At 36.4% G+C, this 18,333-nt stretch overlaps 2 protein-coding genes across 3 annotated transcripts; one reads left to right on the top strand and one right to left on the bottom strand.

Annotated features, from left to right (window-relative positions):
- Positions 1 to 160: 160 nt before the first annotated feature.
- LOC110806771 (uncharacterized) lies at positions 161 to 6,290 on the bottom strand. Of its 2 annotated transcripts, XM_088207962.1 has the most exons (3): positions 6,123 to 6,290; positions 2,095 to 2,181; positions 161 to 1,592 (listed from the first exon to the last, which is right to left on the bottom strand). In XM_088207962.1, exon 3 carries the CDS (start codon positions 1,511 to 1,513, stop codon positions 437 to 439), a length of 1,077 nt encoding a protein of 358 aa, XP_088064088.1. In that variant the 5' UTR covers positions 1,514 to 1,592; positions 2,095 to 2,181; positions 6,123 to 6,290; the 3' UTR covers positions 161 to 436. The 2 variants fall into 2 exon arrangements, with proteins under 2 accessions (XP_088064088.1, XP_021887395.1); XM_022031703.2 differs by lacking the exon at positions 2,095 to 2,181.
- Positions 6,291 to 6,802: 512 nt separating this feature from the next.
- On the top strand, positions 6,803 to 17,210 carry ABCI8 (ATP binding cassette protein 1). The gene is made up of 2 exons (XM_022031655.2): positions 6,803 to 8,318; positions 16,735 to 17,210. Exons 1-2 carry the CDS (start codon positions 6,855 to 6,857, stop codon positions 16,951 to 16,953), a joined length of 1,683 nt encoding a protein of 560 aa, XP_021887347.2. The 5' UTR covers positions 6,803 to 6,854; the 3' UTR covers positions 16,954 to 17,210.
- Positions 17,211 to 18,333: the final 1,123 nt, after the last annotated feature.

Genomic DNA, 18,333 nt, shown 5'->3' on the forward strand with positions numbered 1-18,333 from the left:
GATATTGAATCTTCTTTACCAATCCAACAATCCTGAAGGTCCACAATCTAACAAAAGATCATCTTCGATCCTGCTAAGAGATATATAGAATGTATATATATATATATATATAGAGAGAGAGAGAGAGAGAGAGAGAGAGAGCACTATCTGCAGCAAGAGATTCCAGTAAAAGAGAATTGACCTGTATGTTCATGTGTTTATTCATTGTAACAAAATCAACCACTATCTCCAAGGTCCTCATGGATTGGACATGTGAGTATGTAATACAAAAAATAACATGCCAAACCATTAACAGGAATAACCACTCAGAAAATAAGGGTTACCCAAAAATTTGCATCAGAACAGAGGTCGAAAAGCGAATTCTAAGAGTTCATATAACAGTCTACAGAAAAAAAAAAAAAAAAAACACAGTAACTTCACATTAAGAGGCTTCCATTTAAGTCTGATGTCTCATCTCCGGAAACAGCCTTGTTGGAGGCTCTGGCAGCATGTCTTGGGGTGCATCTTCCTTCTCCAAAACTTGTTTTTCAATCAGACTATTGACCCCAGTTGGCTCAGAAGACATTGGTTCGGGTTCGGGAAAGAAGGGAGTTTGGTTGTGGTCGACATTTGGGCTCTTCACTTCATTTTGAACCAGATCATTTGACTTAAGATCATAACTTCCTGTCTGTTGTTCAACAGGAGGATTCTGATCAGCAGTTTCAATGCATGGCAGCAAATCAGAAAATGGAGTGGCCGGTGGCTCTGATTCTTTAGTTGCCCCTGCATCAGTATTCAGCCCTTCTAACAGCATGGAGGTTTCAAGTTGCTGCGCCATGTCATTCTCTTTCTGAATTTTGAAATCCTCTGGCTGGTCCATAACAGGGGGAGTCTTGCTCTCAACCACAGACTCTGAAGTTTCTGGTTGTGTGATTTTATCTTCCAGCAAAAGACCTGTGTCATTCCTCGGCAAGTTACTAGGAGGAGGCCTCGTATCAGAGACAAATTGGTTTTCTGCAGGTAAGGTGCATGACTTTTGTTCAGAGGGCTGGGTTTCTGACTTAGGTGTATGGTTATTATGCTCAGCAGGTTTCATGTCTATTTTCTCTGGTGGAGGAACAGAACCATGGAGTGGAGTTTGTGGGTTTAGAGACGGGATTGGAATGTCTCTTCTTTTGTACATCGTAGCATATGGAGCCACATCATTTGCTGGAGTAATCGGAGCAAATCGTCCCGGTAGAAATACAAGACCCCTCAGATGAGTATCGGTGTCACCTACCTTGACATTAAGAAGATATCCAGCATCAAATGTACCATCAATGACACCAGTAACCACCTGACCCACCATGTCATCCGCAACAGCATTATTTGTATCAGTGTTCTGCTTGTTTTTTATCTCGGCATCGGATCCAGCTATTACAGGTTTATTCTCAGCTTGAGCCAGATTCTCATCCTTGCGTGGGCGACCTCGTTTTCGCTTCATTGGGAGGTCTACTGGAGAAGAGGAGATGGGACCTTGATTCAGTTGGTTCATCTTTCATGAAGTGATGCACAAACTTCTTTTTTGGGTGCCTGTTTTCTTATTACAATGGAATGACCTCCAAGAAATTCTCCTAAAAAAATTAACAATATGGTTTCATTATGTACATGTATAAGCAGCAAGCTTCAAGCTCAAAAAATAACATAGATAGCATAAAAATGGTCAGCTAATGAACTGTCATGACCCATATTTTGATGCATACCACAACTATTTACCACACTGATGGAAAAAAGAATCACAGTTTGGGATGAGATAAACAAAAATTCTGAAAGTTGGGTGCTCCATCTAGTAATGAGCCCATGGGAATTTAAAGCATGAAGGCTAGCCCAAAGATACTTGTAAATAAATTATGCAGAGCAAAAATATTAATCAGCTGACCTAAAACAGAAGGAAAGGGCGTTAAGAGTTGAATATACAATCCTGAAGGCCCCTAGAAGGATGTAATTAAGGGGTAAAAATATACTACAACTCATTATCAGCAACAAGGGAAGAACAGTTGCAGGTTCAGTAGAGTAGATATTTCATCCATCAGGGGAATTTTTTTTCAAATAGTTAAAGATTTAAAAATTCCGTACCGAGCAATTGCGAATGAAGGTGGGGAAAATACTCTCCCAGTTTGATCACACTTCTTTTCTCCCATATGAAATAGCAATAAAGTTAATCTGAAAGATCCAACTTGATTTCACTAAATACAGATAGATAACGGGAAAACCACAGTTTAAAAAGTTATAGGAAGAAATGAACCAAAAGATCCTAGCCTTAAGTTTGATTATGGACAGTGGGTGAAGGGTGAGAATATGATAACTTCGACACCACTGATGTTGAAAAATAACGAAAAACACCAAAAGCAAATAACAAAAGCGATCACCACTAACCAGTGATAGAAACAAATAATTCATAGGCTATACATGGAGGAAAATGAAAATTCACAAAAATCAAATAACTGAGAGTGAAACCCTGGCTGTGAAGGCGCAATGAATGAAGGATGGTTTTGGTGGCAAAGAGGCAAGACAATGATTGAGATGAGATAAGGAACTGCTGTAAGTATTTGTGAGGGTATTTGCCTTAACTGGTGAAGAGAAAAATGGAGGGGATGGTATGTTTTACATCCAGTTCACGACTTAACTCAAGGAGAAGAAAAGGACTTTAGATATATTCCAGTTTTCTTCCATTTCTCAATCCTCTGTTCAATATATCTTTTTTGAGATAAATCCTCTGTTCAATATATAGGGTAAACCATGTAAAACATCATGCACTTTGATTTGAAACAAAGACCTGATACCTATTTCCGCTCATATTAACGACTGTATCACGTGTCACATTAAAATATCTTGTACTTCAACTAACGTCTGTAATTAAAATCTGTACTTTCAATATATCTTTTTAGAACCTGAAATTTCTAACTCTTTGGTTAAGAATTATCATTCAATTTTCTGTAAACAAACTAAAAATTGCACTTACATGTATGTCACAATGAATTATTAAACAACAAAGTATTGTCTACCCTGCTTTTCAGGCTCAACAGATGTAATTTCTCACCCAACCAAACCATTCCTTTGGCTTAACTCCACCATGACAGATCTATCAAAGTCCAAACCTATCACTACCTACCAGGAATTGCCCAACTTTCATTTTCTAACAGCCCGAGCCTCCACTGCAAATCAACCCAATCTTTTTCCTCCTCCTAAACCATGAGTTGCCTCTTCATAACCTCGCACTTCAGCAATAAAATTTCCATTTTTATCCAGCTGTTGCTGTTCTTGTCCCTTCAAGTCTAGCCATCAGGGCTTATTTACTCAACATTTGACATAATTGGTGCATCGAGGCAATTCAAGATATGTAAAGTTAGCGGTCACCAATAATCCTTTTAAAGTGGAACCAGTCACCAAATGCATTGGTCTATTAAGAGATACTAGGTCAAAGAAAATGTGTAGAAATGGGAAGGGGAAAGGCAACCATATTATGGTATAAGCTTTAAAAATGGCTAAAAACTTCTATCTAAATCTAGCTTACAACTCCTGCATTTAGCTAAAGAGACACGAGAAGTTGTCTACTAGCAACAGTTTCCCAGTATGAAATTTAAAATTCATGCTGAGGCATCAATTAGAACAAACTATGTACTGCATCAACATATTTGAACACATCCTTCACAAGATAAATTTTAGCTGAGGTATCAGTTTAAATGAACCGTGTAAAGCATTAACGTATTTCAAGACATCCTTCACAAGAAAGTATCAACCACACTCAAGCAACTAATATTTTAAAGAAAGACTCAAGGGAAGGAATAATTTTAAACAAACCAAAATTACCATACTGCTTAAACCTGTTGTGCAACAAATATCACAAACTAACAAGTAAAGCTCTCAAAGTATTTCATTCAGCAAATACAGTGAGTAATACAGGTGGCAGTTGATACATCAATTTATGAGGGAAAACAATGAATACGTTAATTATGGACCCCACAGAATAGCATGAAACTAAATCTAGGATTTAAAGATTCAGAAGGTCAAATCTTGATATTGGTCCTAAGTTTCTTTCCTTTAACCTTAGGCTACAATCCATAAGAACAAAAAAGAAAGTCCAGCGAACAGAAAAAAAGAATATCTGAAACCAAAGAGGGATTCATCATGCTGACTGGAAATGGTGAGGTTTTGCAAAACAGCAAGGAAGATTGAATGAGTGTTTCATGACCATGTTTAAAATTTTTTCTCTAGGACCCCAAATCCTCAAGATCATTGGCAGCCATCAACATCGTTGAACAACCATGCAGGGAAGAGAAGATAGGATCTACTGCTTGGACAATGTTAGCGTATCGAAGACCCAAAGGACACCAATATTAAATCAGAAGAAAAGAAGAAGAAAAAGACATCGTAAGCATACTACACGCTATTGTCCATTATGTCAGTTAAAGAAACATGCCAAAGAAAATAAACATGGAAAAGAAAGAAACTGTTCTATGATAATTCAGTAGACAAAAATCCCACTAGTGACAGACCAAAAACTCGTGGCTTAAGACCGTAAAAAGAACTTTGTTTTAGGTCATCAACATGAAAAGGAGACAAAGTATGAAGGTGGACCATAAGCTAATCAGCAGACTCAGCTTGCTATAACACAATCTCAAGAGTAACTCCACAATTCAATGAGGATATCTACACTTTTTTCATGCATTTCATCAAACACATTGTTTACAGCCTATTTTCCCCTTTTAAGAGACTGTCATGAGACGAGATCACTTGCCTCCTGGAGGAAATTAGCTAAGAGATTCCATAAAGCAAAATCAAATCCATCACTTGACAACAGTGCAGTCAGTAAGGGTGTTTGGTTTAACCGGTATGACCAAAATTAAGTCCATGTGCTTTTTTTTGAGATAAAAGTTAGAATAGTACAAAAAGGTACCAGGGGGGTACCACTCATTTACAAAAGAATTTTATATATCAATAAGCATATTGACAACCGCTCCAATATCATTCAAGGATAATAAATTACGACCCAAAAGAATGGAGCCAAAACAATACAAGTTGATGTACTTATAAGTCAAAATAAAAAAGCTAAAAAAATATATATTTTTTCTTTGAGTTGTAAGCCTTATTTTTCGTGAAATAACTTTGAGTTATAAGCCATATAAAAAACATATTTTGTCTTTTATACACTTCACTGAATTTTCCTTTCAAAAATCATAAATATCTTATTATATATTCTCTTAAGTAATTTTTTTTAACTTTTCAACCTGCAAGTACTATTTTACCAAGCACTCATCATCTTTACAGTGATTTTAAGTTATATAGAAATACATAAATTTTTTACTCATGTTTAATAACTTACAAGCTTCATGCGCTAATATAGCTTATCAACATATAAGCTAAAAAAGTGTCAAACCAACATTCCTGTTATATTATTTAATCTATAACCCAAGGAATCACAGGGCAACAAAACAGAAATCTTCATGCAATCAAATCATCAAGCCATCATTCCAATCAACAAGGAAAACACAAAATGAAGAAAAATCTTCTCAAATACTCATTAACAGTATTTATCATTGCCATTAAAAAAAAAAAGGTTTGGAGAGACAGCCAATCTCGTCTATTTCCACAAGATTGAGGATTCCTCCACATGCCATTAGGAAATTAGGGGCCTAGTTCCAGACTTCGAATCTCAAAACCTCAGTCAGTAAGCCAGTACTACAATTTTACGAGTGAAAAATCTAATTTTTTTCCGTTCAAGTTCTCAAATTCAGTTCGAATTGGACGTCACTAAAAGTACTAACTAAAAAAATCTTCATTTCATAATTGTTAGTTCGTATTACATTCTCAAATTTTAGTTCGAAGCAATCGAAACGAAAATTTGTTAAAACCAGTCCACACTGAAAAATAGAAAAAAAAAAAACCATTATTCAAGACTTGATCCTTTCGCCATTTTGTTAAGATACCAGACTCGGTTGAAAATGAACGATTTGGCCACTGGCGAGAGATATTGCAGATGAATGAGATTGGGAAACGATTTGCATATATGATATCTCATAGATTAACTCAAATTCATATCGAAGCACAAAATACACACATCTAAACTAGTTTAAACATTACGTAAACGAAATGCAATAACAAACCTGGACAAACCGCAAGCCGCAAGTCGCCGATTAAGCTTCCTATCAGAAAGATATAAGGCAGCGCGAGAGAGTTAGCACCTATGACGATATGGAGTCATGGAGATTTGCCGGTTAGAGTGCCGCCGGTGATCGCCCGAGAGGAAGAGAGTGCGTCGAAAATATGACCGATTAAACATGTATTTATAGGTTATTATTATTATTATTATTTAATTAAAATATATATGATGAAGTATTTTAAATTAATTTTATAATTTTTAAAAATTAGTAACCTGATTATTTTATTATACAATTTTTTTTTTTTAAAAAAGAGATGTATGTAAATTTTTATCCTATTAATTAAAGTTAGCATTAATTGGTGCCGGTTTTTAATAATAATTTATATTATTTATTTTTTTTAAAAAATTAGTAGTTTTTATTATTTGTGTAATATAATATTAAATAATCATTTAATTTATTAAAAATTAAATTTGATTGATAAATTATGTTTTTAACAAAATGATTTAGAAAAAGATCAACTTAGTTGATTTTTTTGTCACCGTTGATTACTGTGTGTTCACACGTGATTGGGACCCACAGGGTACGTGTTCTACACGAGACGTACATCAATTAACAGCCAAAAGAAATACGTCATAATTATAAATTATTTTGTGAAAACAAATTTTATGATTTCCTTTTAATTCAAAGTTTGTTACTTGACATCTCTATCTCCCACGCTCTACCTGAGCCACAACAATGGCGTCTCTGTTAGCCAACGGTATTTCTGGCTTCTCGCCGCAACCCGCCATCGATTCTTCTAAGCTTTCGAGAGGGTTTTACCCGAAACCCGAGAATTTCAAACCTTTTCCTCATAAAACCTCGAAGGCCGGCCTCTTCAAGGTCCGAGCAGATGTCGGGTATGAATCCAAGACCGTCAGTTCGGATTCCGGTTCATCTTCATCAGGTAAACCCTCGACCGCAACAACGCTTAGCTCCGATGAGAAGATCCAAGAGATTCTTCGGAATCGCGAGTACGATAAGAAATTTGGATTTTCTATGGACATAGATTCCTTTTCGATCCCAAAAGGGCTATCGAAGGAGACAATACGATTGATTTCCTCGTTGAAAGAAGAACCTAACTGGATGCTTGAGTTTCGATTGAATGCTTTTGAGAGGTTTTTGAAAATGAAAGAGCCTCAATGGTCTGATAATCGGTACCCGCCGATTAATTTTCAAGATATATGTTATTACTCTGCGCCTAAGAAGAAACCTACTTTGAATAGCTTGGATGAAGCTGACCCTGAACTTCTTAAGTACTTTGATAGACTTGGTGTACCTTTAAATGAGCGTAATAGGTTAGCTAATGTTGCTGTTGATGCTGTTCTTGATAGTGTGTCTATAGCAACTACACATAGAAAGACCTTGGAAAAGGCTGGTGTGATCTTTTGTTCCATATCTGAGGCAATTAGAGAGTACCCAGATTTGGTCAGGAAGTATTTAGGGAGAGTAGTGGCTAGTGATGATAATTACTATGCTGCTTTGAATTCTGCTGTATTTAGTGATGGGTCATTTTGCTACATACCAAAGGATACCAAGTGCCCAATGCAAATTTCTACTTATTTTCGGATTAATGCGCTGGAGACAGGACAGTTTGAGAGAACATTGATAGTTGCGGATGATAGGAGCTTTGTGGAGTATTTGGAGGGTTGCACAGCACCATCGTATGATAGGAACCAGCTTCATGCTGCGGTAGTTGAGTTGTATTGTGCAGGGGGTGCTGAGATTAAGTACTCAACAGTACAGAATTGGTATCCTGGGGATGAAGAAGGCAACGGTGGGATCTATAATTTTGTCACAAAGCGAGGGCTTTGTGCCGGGGCTCGCTCAAAGATTTCTTGGACACAGGTGGAGACAGGGTCTGCTATCACTTGGAAGTACCCCAGTGTTGTTTTGGAGGGTGATGAAACAGTAGGTGAATTTTATTCTGTTGCCTTGACAAATAATCATCAGCAGGCAGATACAGGAACAAAGATGATACACAAAGGGAAGAATACAAAAAGTAGGATTATTTCAAAAGGTATTTCAGCCGGGAAATCCAGAAACTGTTACAGGGGTCTTGTTCAGGTTATGTCAAAAGCTGATAATGCTCGAAATTCATCTCAGTGTGATTCAATGCTCATTGGTGATAATGCAGCTGCCAACACCTATCCCTATATCCAGGTAACTATTTTCTTAACTTTTTTTTTTTTTTTTTTGAGAAGTACTTTTGCTAGTTTTATATTTTCTCAGTTAATTATTTTGTAATGCATAATTTAAATTATGCTAGTTTTTATTTCATTTTCTGAGACACCAAGGGCACAACCCCAGTATGAAATGCTGTAAAAATGAGTCAAAATGTAATAAAGTTCTCCAAATCCTTAACAGGAAAAAGAGGACGATCCTTTAGCTAAAAGAAGTTTCTAATAGCATAAGTGTTTGGTACCCAAGGGCATGAGAGATAAGAGTTTCTTCCTATAATTATCACCCCAGATTCTTTCCCAAGCCCAAGTTTCTTCAACCACCAAACCTTCATTGCCCAAAAAACCAAGAAACTCAAAGGTAGTGCTTTAGAGTCAAAAGTGGAAAGCACACCACAAAAAGAGGTTGTTCATGGAAATCCATGAGCTATATGAGTAATCTTTGGTGGGAGGTGATTTTGGCCAAATATGGTATTGATGTGTGGGTTTGGAGGACATGCGGCATAGACGACCAATGGCGCATGTTTGTGGAAATGGATTAGCAACAGTTAGGGTTTGTTTATGATAGTCCGAGGTTCAAAATAGGCAGTGTCCATCTTTGCGTTTTTGGGAGGATTGGTGGTCTGATGAAAATATATGAAAATCTGATTCCTAAGTATTTTTAACTTGGATAGAGGCATAGGTGCAATAGTTACTGACTTAATGGTGCTTAACGTTCATAGGAATGCTAATCAAAATATTTGATTAACTAGAGGTCTCAATATGTTGGAGATGGATGAGATGATTTCCTTGGTGGCTCAGTTGGGCAATTGTCCTATCGGTGCCTTGTAAAATGGTTATCATGAACTAACTAAAGATGACAAGCTCTGTGAATTCCTGCAGCAACTGGCTTTCCCAAAATGAAGGTAGCTTTTGGATTCCATTGGAAGCATATTTGGTACTCCAAGACTTACCCCTGTATTAAATTTTTCTTATGCAACATGCATAACCTGGGAAAAAGGAGTAAGTTTATTGTTAAAGTTGCCTATCTCAAAAAAGGTTATTGTTAATGTTGCCCTTTGAATTTCCCAATAATCATTCTGTTTGGTGCATGGGAGCTAGGAGGTAATGGGTTTCTACCATTTCTTTACTCGATCTTTCTTGGCTAGAATTTGACTAGTTGGCTAAGGAGTTGTGGGTGTCAAATAAAAGGGCTATAAATTAGCAAGAAGCTTTTCAAGATTATCTCGATGGTAATTTTTAAGTCACATGAAGAGAGAGTAACGAAAGAATTTCTAAGGATATACATTTCCTTTTGATGTAATTGGTTCCAACCTTGGATATTCGTTGAAATGCCATTCCCTCCAAGAAGATGTGTTCTTTCGGAACCTAATTGGTACTTTTTGTTGGTTTATAAAGGCTTTGGTGGCATGAGTGGTACCCTCATAGTGCCTTGTTAATTGCTCTTTGCTTTTCAAGCAAAAATAATTAGGAACACATTGTTTTGAATGGCTTGGAAGTCAAAAACGCATATGAAACATAAGTTGTAAAAATAACACGATAATAAGATTTTTTTTTTGTTTTTACATCATAAAAGGGGAAAATATGTTTTTACATCATAAATGGAGAAGTTCTAAAGGGGTTCCTTTTCAAAGCAGTAAGCATCTTCAAGTTGCACATTGGTATTTGAGTGCTTGAGAAGTTGATTACTGACCGTTGCTCTTAATAGTGGACTAAGTGTATCTTGAATCAACTTAGTTGACTCTTGATATACTTCTGAGAGATAGTACTTGGTCCAAGAAATGCAGAAGTTCACTAGTTGTGTTAGATTATTAAGAATAAGTTAAAATCTATTCTTATCAACTTGCATTTGAATTTTAAATTTAAGTTTTCTTGAATTATGTTGTAACCGGATAAGGGTGGAATTGAGTTTGTGTACGAGATCATCACTTGCACGAAAAAACAGGATCTGTGATTGTAAATTGGTTTCTTTAAGCCATGCAAACATGAAGGAAATTGCAGCTCTTTTTCATGCATCATCTTCTCAAAATTTTACCGAAGCACAGAAACAGAGAGCTTTGCAGGGTTATGCTTTGTTTCTGTGCCCTCTCTCTCTCTTACTTTCTCTCTCTACAAAAGCTACGTAATTATTTTTGCATGCGACAAATTTTCACGTAAAAATATTACATGGTATCAGAGCTTCTTGTCTCGAGGGATCTGTGAAAAGAATAAAGCCTACCCATCAATCCAAAAATCTCAAAAACCTGTTACAAAAATGGCAACCTGTTCTGGCTCATCTGCACCTCCACACTTCAATGGCAAAAATTACCATGTTTGGGCACTGAAGATGGAGATCTATTTGCAATCACTAAACCTCTGGGATGTGGTTCTCAATGACACCGAGCCACCTCCATTGCTGGACACGACGTCCCTAACCCAGATCAAAGGCATGAGGAGGAGGTTATGAAAAGGCCTCGTGCGCTTACCTGCATTCACTCGACAGTCTCAGATGCGGTATTTAGTAGGATCATGCCCTACAAAATCCCTAAATCGGCCTGGGACAAAATCAGAGAAGAGCTTGAATGTGGTACCAGAAACAGAAGAACACAGTTGCTAAAATTGAAAGGAGAATTTGCAATGCTGCAAATGAGAGAAGATGAAATAGTAAGACAGTATTCAACAAAGCTGATGGATGTTATGAACAAGATAAGGATGCTGGGAGAAAACTTTCTTGACTCACGGGTGGTAGAACAGATCCTAATTAGTTTACTAGCTCGGTTTGAGTCCAAAATCTTTGTGTTGGAGGAGCTGAATGATACTGATACCATCACTGCAGCTGAGCTTATCAATAAGCTGGATTTGCAGGAGCAGCGAACCAACATAAGGGAAATCAATTACACAGAAGGAGCCTTGTTCATAAAATTCAAAGCTGGAATTGAGAAAAAAGGAAAGCAGACTGGAGAGAAGAGCTCAACCGGGAAGCAACAAGGAAACCAAAACATAGGTAAGCAATCAAAATTTCCTCCTCGCAAAATTTGCACCTTGACCAACCATCTAGAAAAGGATTGTTGGTACAAGGACAAGAAAGCAATTCAGTGCCACTTCTTTAAAAGGCTTGGTCACAAAGAAAGAAACTGTAGGCTGAAGTAGAAGCAGAATGAAGGCCAACCTAAAGGAGAACCTTAGCAAGCAAACATCAGTGAAGCAACTGGTGAAGTCTCGCCAAACTTGTATGTGGCCTCAAATGAAGTAATAGACGAAGATGACACAAAATGGATCGTTGACAGTGGGTGTACATCCCACATGTGCAAGAACGAGTCCATGTTCACCTATCTAAACAAAGTTCCGAAAGACAAAGTGAGGTTGGGAAATGACACGTTCGAGAATGCAGAAGGTAAGGGCATTGTCTCTGTGAATACCCACCTAGGTACACGACATATTACTCATGTGCTTTTTGTACCTACATTAAAACAAAATTTGTTAAGTGTGAATCAAATGACAAATAATGGGTATAAGGTTCTTTTTGAGAGCAAATGCTGCAGGATTTATGATCCTGATGGGCAGCAGATCGAAACAGCACCAAAGATTAATAAGAATTACCTGCTGTGCATGAATAGGCAAGCACACATGGCCTGCTATGCTAGTGTAAATGAGGGTGAAAATTGACACAGAAGGTTTGGACATTATCATTTGTCCGGCTTGAAAAAGTTGCAAATTGAGAACTTGAGTCTCAATCCCCCTTCACTTGGTGAAACTAACACTGTCTGCAGGTGTATGCCAAATGAGCAAGATGCATAGAACACCATTTCCTACACAAGTCAGCACACGAGCAACAGGAAAACTTCAACTTATTCACTCTGATATTTGCGGGCCAATGAGCCAAGACTCCTTAAATGGGAGCAGGTATTTCTCCATTTTTTATTGACGATCAGACACGGAAGACCTGGGTTTACTTTCTCAAAAATAAAGCAGAAGTGTTTGGTAAGTTTAAGGAGTTTAAATTGATTGCAGAAAAGGAAAGTGGGTGTTTGCTCTAAATGTTAAGAACTGATAATGCACTTGAGTATAATTCACATAAATTCAGGAATTTTTGTAGCTCTCAAGGGATCAAAAGGCAACCTACTGCCTCCTACTCACCGCATCAAAACGGCGTTGCTGAAAGGAAGAATAGAACTGTGGTGGAAATGGGGAGATGTCTGATGAATGACAAATACTTGCCCAAGCAGTTCTTGGCTGAAGCAGTAAACACATATGTTTACGTGCTTAATCAGTTGCCCACTAGTGCCTTGGAGAAGATGACTCCATTTGAAGCTTGGCATGGCAGGAAGCCCGAGACTACCCACATAAGGATCTTTGGCTCAGTTTGTTACAACCTAATTCCTGATGAAAAAGAAGAAAGTTAGATGACAAAAGAGAGCTTAGAATTCTCCTCGGCTATAGTACAGAAACAAAGGGGTACCGGGTATATATGCTGAGCTCCAGAAAGCTTATGATTAGGAGAGATGTCGTGATAGATGAAGGCTCACACTGGAATTGGATAGAAGGAAAAATAGAACGTGATGAGGCAGGGAAACTGGTGATAGGAGGAGATGAATCTGTACCAGCTCCATTCCCTTTTGAATTGGAAAATGATAGGGAAGTTGGAGATGGAAGTGCTAATGGAGTTAGGATGAGAAGTCTCTCTGAGATATATGAATCATGCAATTTTGCCTTCAAAGAACCTGCAACCTATCAAGAGGCAGCCACACATTCCTCTTGGAAGGATGCTATGATAGAGGAGATTGCTACGATCACAAAGAATAAAACCTGGATTTTGATCCCTAAGCCAGAAGGCAAGAAGATAATCGGTGTCAAGTGGATTTACAGACTCAAGTTGAATCCCGATGACCCTGTAAATTGGCACAAAGTTAGGCTGGTGGTGAAGGGATATGCCCAGACTGTAGGAGTCGACCTTGGGGACACCTTTGCTCCAATTGCAAGACATGAAACCATCAGAATGATCTTGGCAGTAGCAGCGCATTTATAGTGGCAGGTTATGCACTTGGATGTCAAGTATGCATTCCTAAATGGTGATCTCCAAGAAGAAATTTATGTTGATCAACCGGATGGGTTTACTGTTGAAGGAAAAGAGGATCATGTTTATCTGCTAGATAAAGCTCTGTATGGCCTTAAATAAGCTTCACGAGCTTGGTACCAGAAGCTGGACGAGTACCTATTGTATTGTGGATTTAAAAAGAGTGAGGCAGAAACAACATTATATGCAAAACACGATGAAAATGGCTGGAATCTGATCACTGCCATTTATGTGGATGACATACTGGTGACAGGTAATGATCGATGTAAAATGGAAGAATTCAAAGGACAGCTTGATGAGATGTTTGAGATGTCCAACCTAAGTGAAGTAACATACTTCCTGGGGATGGAAATAAAGCAAGCTCAGAACGGAATTTTTCTGTCTCGGCAAAGTATGCACGTGAAATACTTAAAAGGTTCAGTTTGATAGAGTGTAAAGCTGTCTCTACTCTATTAATTCCGAACTTAAAGTTAACTAAGGATGAAACAGGTGATAAAGTGGATGAGACAAGGTACAGAAGCTTGATTGGAAGCTTGCTGTATCTCACTATTTCAAGGCCGGATATGCTGTTTGCTGTCACAATTTATGTCATCTCCAAAACAATCTCACATGGCAGTAGCAAAACATGTATTGAGGTATCTTAAGGGTACCCAAAATTATAGAATTCTATATGAGACAAAGGGAGAAGGAAGGTTGCTTGGGTATACTGACAGTGACTGGGCAGGGAGTCTAGATGATGCACGCAACACTTCTGGTTATCTATTTTCATTTGGCTCTGGTGTTTTCTCCTGGGCATCTAAAAAGCAAGAAGTGGTTACTCAATCTATAGCTGAAGCTGAATATATTGCTGCTGCAGGTGCTGCAAATCAGGCGGTGTGGCTAAGGAAAGTAATGCATGATCTAAAGCTGGATGCGTCTCTGCCAATTGAAATTTTGGTGGATAATAAGTCGGCCATTGCAATTACTAAGAACCCAGTGATGCATGGTCGAACCAAGCACATTAATGTGAAGTTCCATGCAATTAGAGATGCTGAAAAGAGTGGTGAAATCAAGCTTACTTATTGCTCATCTGATGAGCAACTGGCGGATATTCTGACAAATCCGCTTGGAAAAGGGAAATTCGAAATGATGAGAAAGAAGTTAGGAATTGTAGGAACTGATTCTTAAGGAGGAATGTTAGATTATTAAGAATCAGTTAAAATCTATTCTTATCAACTTGCATTTGAATTTTAAATTTGAGTTTCCTTGAATTATGTTGTAATCGGATAAGGGTGGAATTGAGTTTGTGTAGAAAATCATCACTTGCACGAAAAAACAGGATCTGTGATTGTAAATTGGTTTATTTAAGCCATGCAAACATGAATGAAATTGCAGCCCTTTTTCTTGCATCATCTTCTCAAAATTTGACCGAAGCACAGAAACAAAGAGCTTTACAGGGTTATGCTCTATTTCCGTGCTCTCTCTCTCTCTCTTAATTTCTCTCTCTACAAAAGCTACGTAATTAGTTTTTGCATGCAGCAAATTTCCATGTAAAAATATTACAAGTTGAATGAGGGTTAGGAAGCATACGACCAATGTCCATAAGCATCATTAAAGCCTTTTAGTGCAATGACCCAAAACTACTAGCATTACATTCATTTTCTCTTTCATCCATCCAATTAAAATATTTCAACAGACATTTTAAATCAAATAACTTTTAGTTGAATGCATAAATAGACGTTAATTCACTTGTCCAAGTTATCAATCTACTTTAAAAGTGAGTATAGAATAACTCAACCAAGCTAACCTCAAAAAATGAAAAAACATGCTCAAAACCTTATAGATTGACATAAAAATATCGAGAACAAGTTTGGGGGTGGCTAAACCAAAAAAGTCGAATCGAATTGAATCAAACCGCTCTAGAGTGGTTGACAGAGGATTTAAATTTCAAAGCTCATGCACAATGGTCGACAAGTGGGAGTACTTGCTTCCAGTAATCCTTTGTAGTTGATCTTCTAGCTAGGGAGTCGTATGAACGCACTAGTTCCAGATCTGTGTCGGTGTTCATCGAGGTTACCTTAAATGATGGATTCCTATAAGGAAGTGGAGAGAGCAGCTTCAAGTGATGAGTGCGGCGATTTCAAGCAAAATTAGGGCCTAAGACTCGGGGGGTAGATTAGTCGATGTCCTTTGCTGTTAATGGTTGGGGCGACGAAGCCCACTTCTTTACAGCTACTAGTGAATGTTGTAACCATTGAATCAAAATTATTGTTTTGCATTAGTTCTATTTTAAGGTTTGTGATGTTAGTGTTTTTGTGGTAGGTTTAAATGTTTAAACAAAAATTCGTCAATGATGAATTTAGGTTCTAATACTTAGTGGAGGACAAAGAGAGTTTTGAGTATAATACTAAAAAAAAATTATTAAGAACTAAAATTAGAGATCTCAAATTTAAATAATCAAACCAATAATTCAAAATTATTCATATGATTATTATTCAAATTTTGAGTTATTCTTTCAAATTTTATATAATAATCATATGAATAATGTATCAAATTACTAAACTAGGGCACTCTACTTATTGGTACTAGAAAGCAATCAAAATAGAAATTTTTAATTTTATTTAAAATTCTACTAAGTAAAATAAATAAACTAATTATTAAATAATTTATAGTAGAAAATAATTAAACCTACTGGTAGTAGTTACTAACTAAAGTAAATACTTTAATAAATAAATAAACTTTATGATTACATACATATATATATATATCTTTGAATTTAATACAGACATAGGTGTATTTTCCTGTCCTAGATCAGTAAGTTTGTGACCATCCTCTTCCATGCCTCCACACAAACCCATGTATGGGAGCAGATGGAAACTTTGGTTACTATTCGGTTGTCCATTCCATCGTCGATTTGGAAGATATCGGTTAATGGCTTAAGATATAGATGAAAAGTAGAAGTATTCTTTGTAATGCATTTTTGTTTTCAGATCAATCTGTCTTCTGATAAATCGTAGCGAGCAGATCTCATGTTTATTGTGTAATACTTTCTTGCATGCATCACTCATTAAGTTATACATTTGAGGTGGATGAATGTTGAACCAGCCCAGGTCTAGAAGGTTATGAGCATTGGCCTTATAAACTTTCATGCGGAAAGGCAAGATTTGATTAGCCTGATCCTTAGATAGCTTTTTTTTTTTGGGAAGGACGATGCCCCTAACTTGAGGGTTCTAAACCAGTCAAGTAAAATAGGTCATTTGGCCTTGTATTAAGTTTTTTCGGAAATATGAGGTAGTTGAAAGATGTGAAATTGATCGATCTCACTGCCACTCTGTCTCATTGCTTCCCGATCATTATTATCGGACAGGTGAAGAATCCTACTGCACGGGTTGAACACGAAGCCAGCACCTCCAAAATCGGTGAGGATCAGCTATTTTACTTCCAGCAGAGAGGAATCGATTATGAGAAGGCTATGGCAGCAATGATCTCAGGGTTTTGCCGTGATGTCTTCAACGAGCTTCCAGATGAGTTTGGTGCCGAGGTGAATCAACTTATGAGCTTGAAGCTAGAGGGATCGGTCGGTTAGACATCGAATGCTAGCCGAGATTCGGTCAACTGAGTTGTTTTTTTTTTTTACTAATCAAGTCCTTTTGTCAATCAAAAATCCAAAGTTGTTGTATAAAATAAAGTCAAAAGTCTGTAAATGACCACGTAGTATCCCAAAATTTCCCTGAAGGTGAAATCAGATGTTATGCTCGATGAGAAGTTGTAAATATTTGTACTGTGATCATATACTTATTACCGTTAGGTATTTTAATATTATATTGGTCAAAGTGTGGGTAATTTTTTCTTTTTACTTTTAACTTTTTCAATCTTATGTTTGACTGTTTTATATTCTAGGTAAAGGTGAAAATTAATTTCTTGTATGCTCATTGTTTAGTATTTAAAATATATATTTTTTAATCTCGCGTTTCAATAATCAAAAATTTTCTAATTAGTGGGTTGACCGAAAAGCAAAGTATTTAAGTGATTTGACTCGATTAATTAATTAATTAAAGATCATCATATATTAAAAAAACCATATTTTTAATTAATTGCATAGAATTAGTAAGTCAATTGCATAAGAATTTGGAATCAAGATCTGGAAATTTTATTTCTGGAAAGCAATTTTTATTTCTAAAATATATATATATATAATTAAATATTTATAAAATAATTAAATTTTTATATATATATATATATAATAGTTATATTATAATAAGTAAGAGGAAAGTAGAGACAGTCGGTTGGTTTGACTCTCGTTAGAAAAGCACTTGCCCATACATTCACTTTGAAAGCCAGACATATTTTATTTTATTTTTAATAAAAAATTTAATAATTTTAATGATAATATATATATATATATATATAGTTCATGCCGGTGGAAATTCTTATGTCATGGATCAGGCCTCATCTTCCCTCTGTTGACTTTGGTGCTCGGCCACACTCATACAGACATATATATTATATATATATATATGTGTGTGTGTGTGTGTGTGTGTTTATATGTGCATGTATGTATATTACGTCACCGGCTCAACAAATAAAATAAATGTTTTATTGGGTTCACATGACTTATTTTATATTTTATCTATTTGATAAGGACCACAAATAGCTGGACTTATAATAATATTATTTTTAATTACGTCAATTATGACATAATAATTATAACTAATGTTGATAAATTATATAATAAAATACATTTTCTTTATGATATATATATGTGGAGCGATGATATAATTACATTTCAATATGAAAATAATTATGTCATGGTAATGGTCGCATAGGATTCTTTTGGGGTCATGGAGTGTAATTAGTTCATGCAACCCTCGAAGTTAAGAGAGATTATTATTTAAATCTTATGATGTAAGAGCCAGCTCTTAATTAATTAATTAATAATTAATTAGTTAATTAATTAATTAATTAA

The sequence above is a fragment of the Carica papaya genome, chromosome 7 (assembly GCF_054855325.1).
Source record: "Carica papaya isolate Zhongbai chromosome 7, ASM5485532v1, whole genome shotgun sequence".
NCBI lineage: Eukaryota > Viridiplantae > Streptophyta > Magnoliopsida > Brassicales > Caricaceae > Carica > Carica papaya.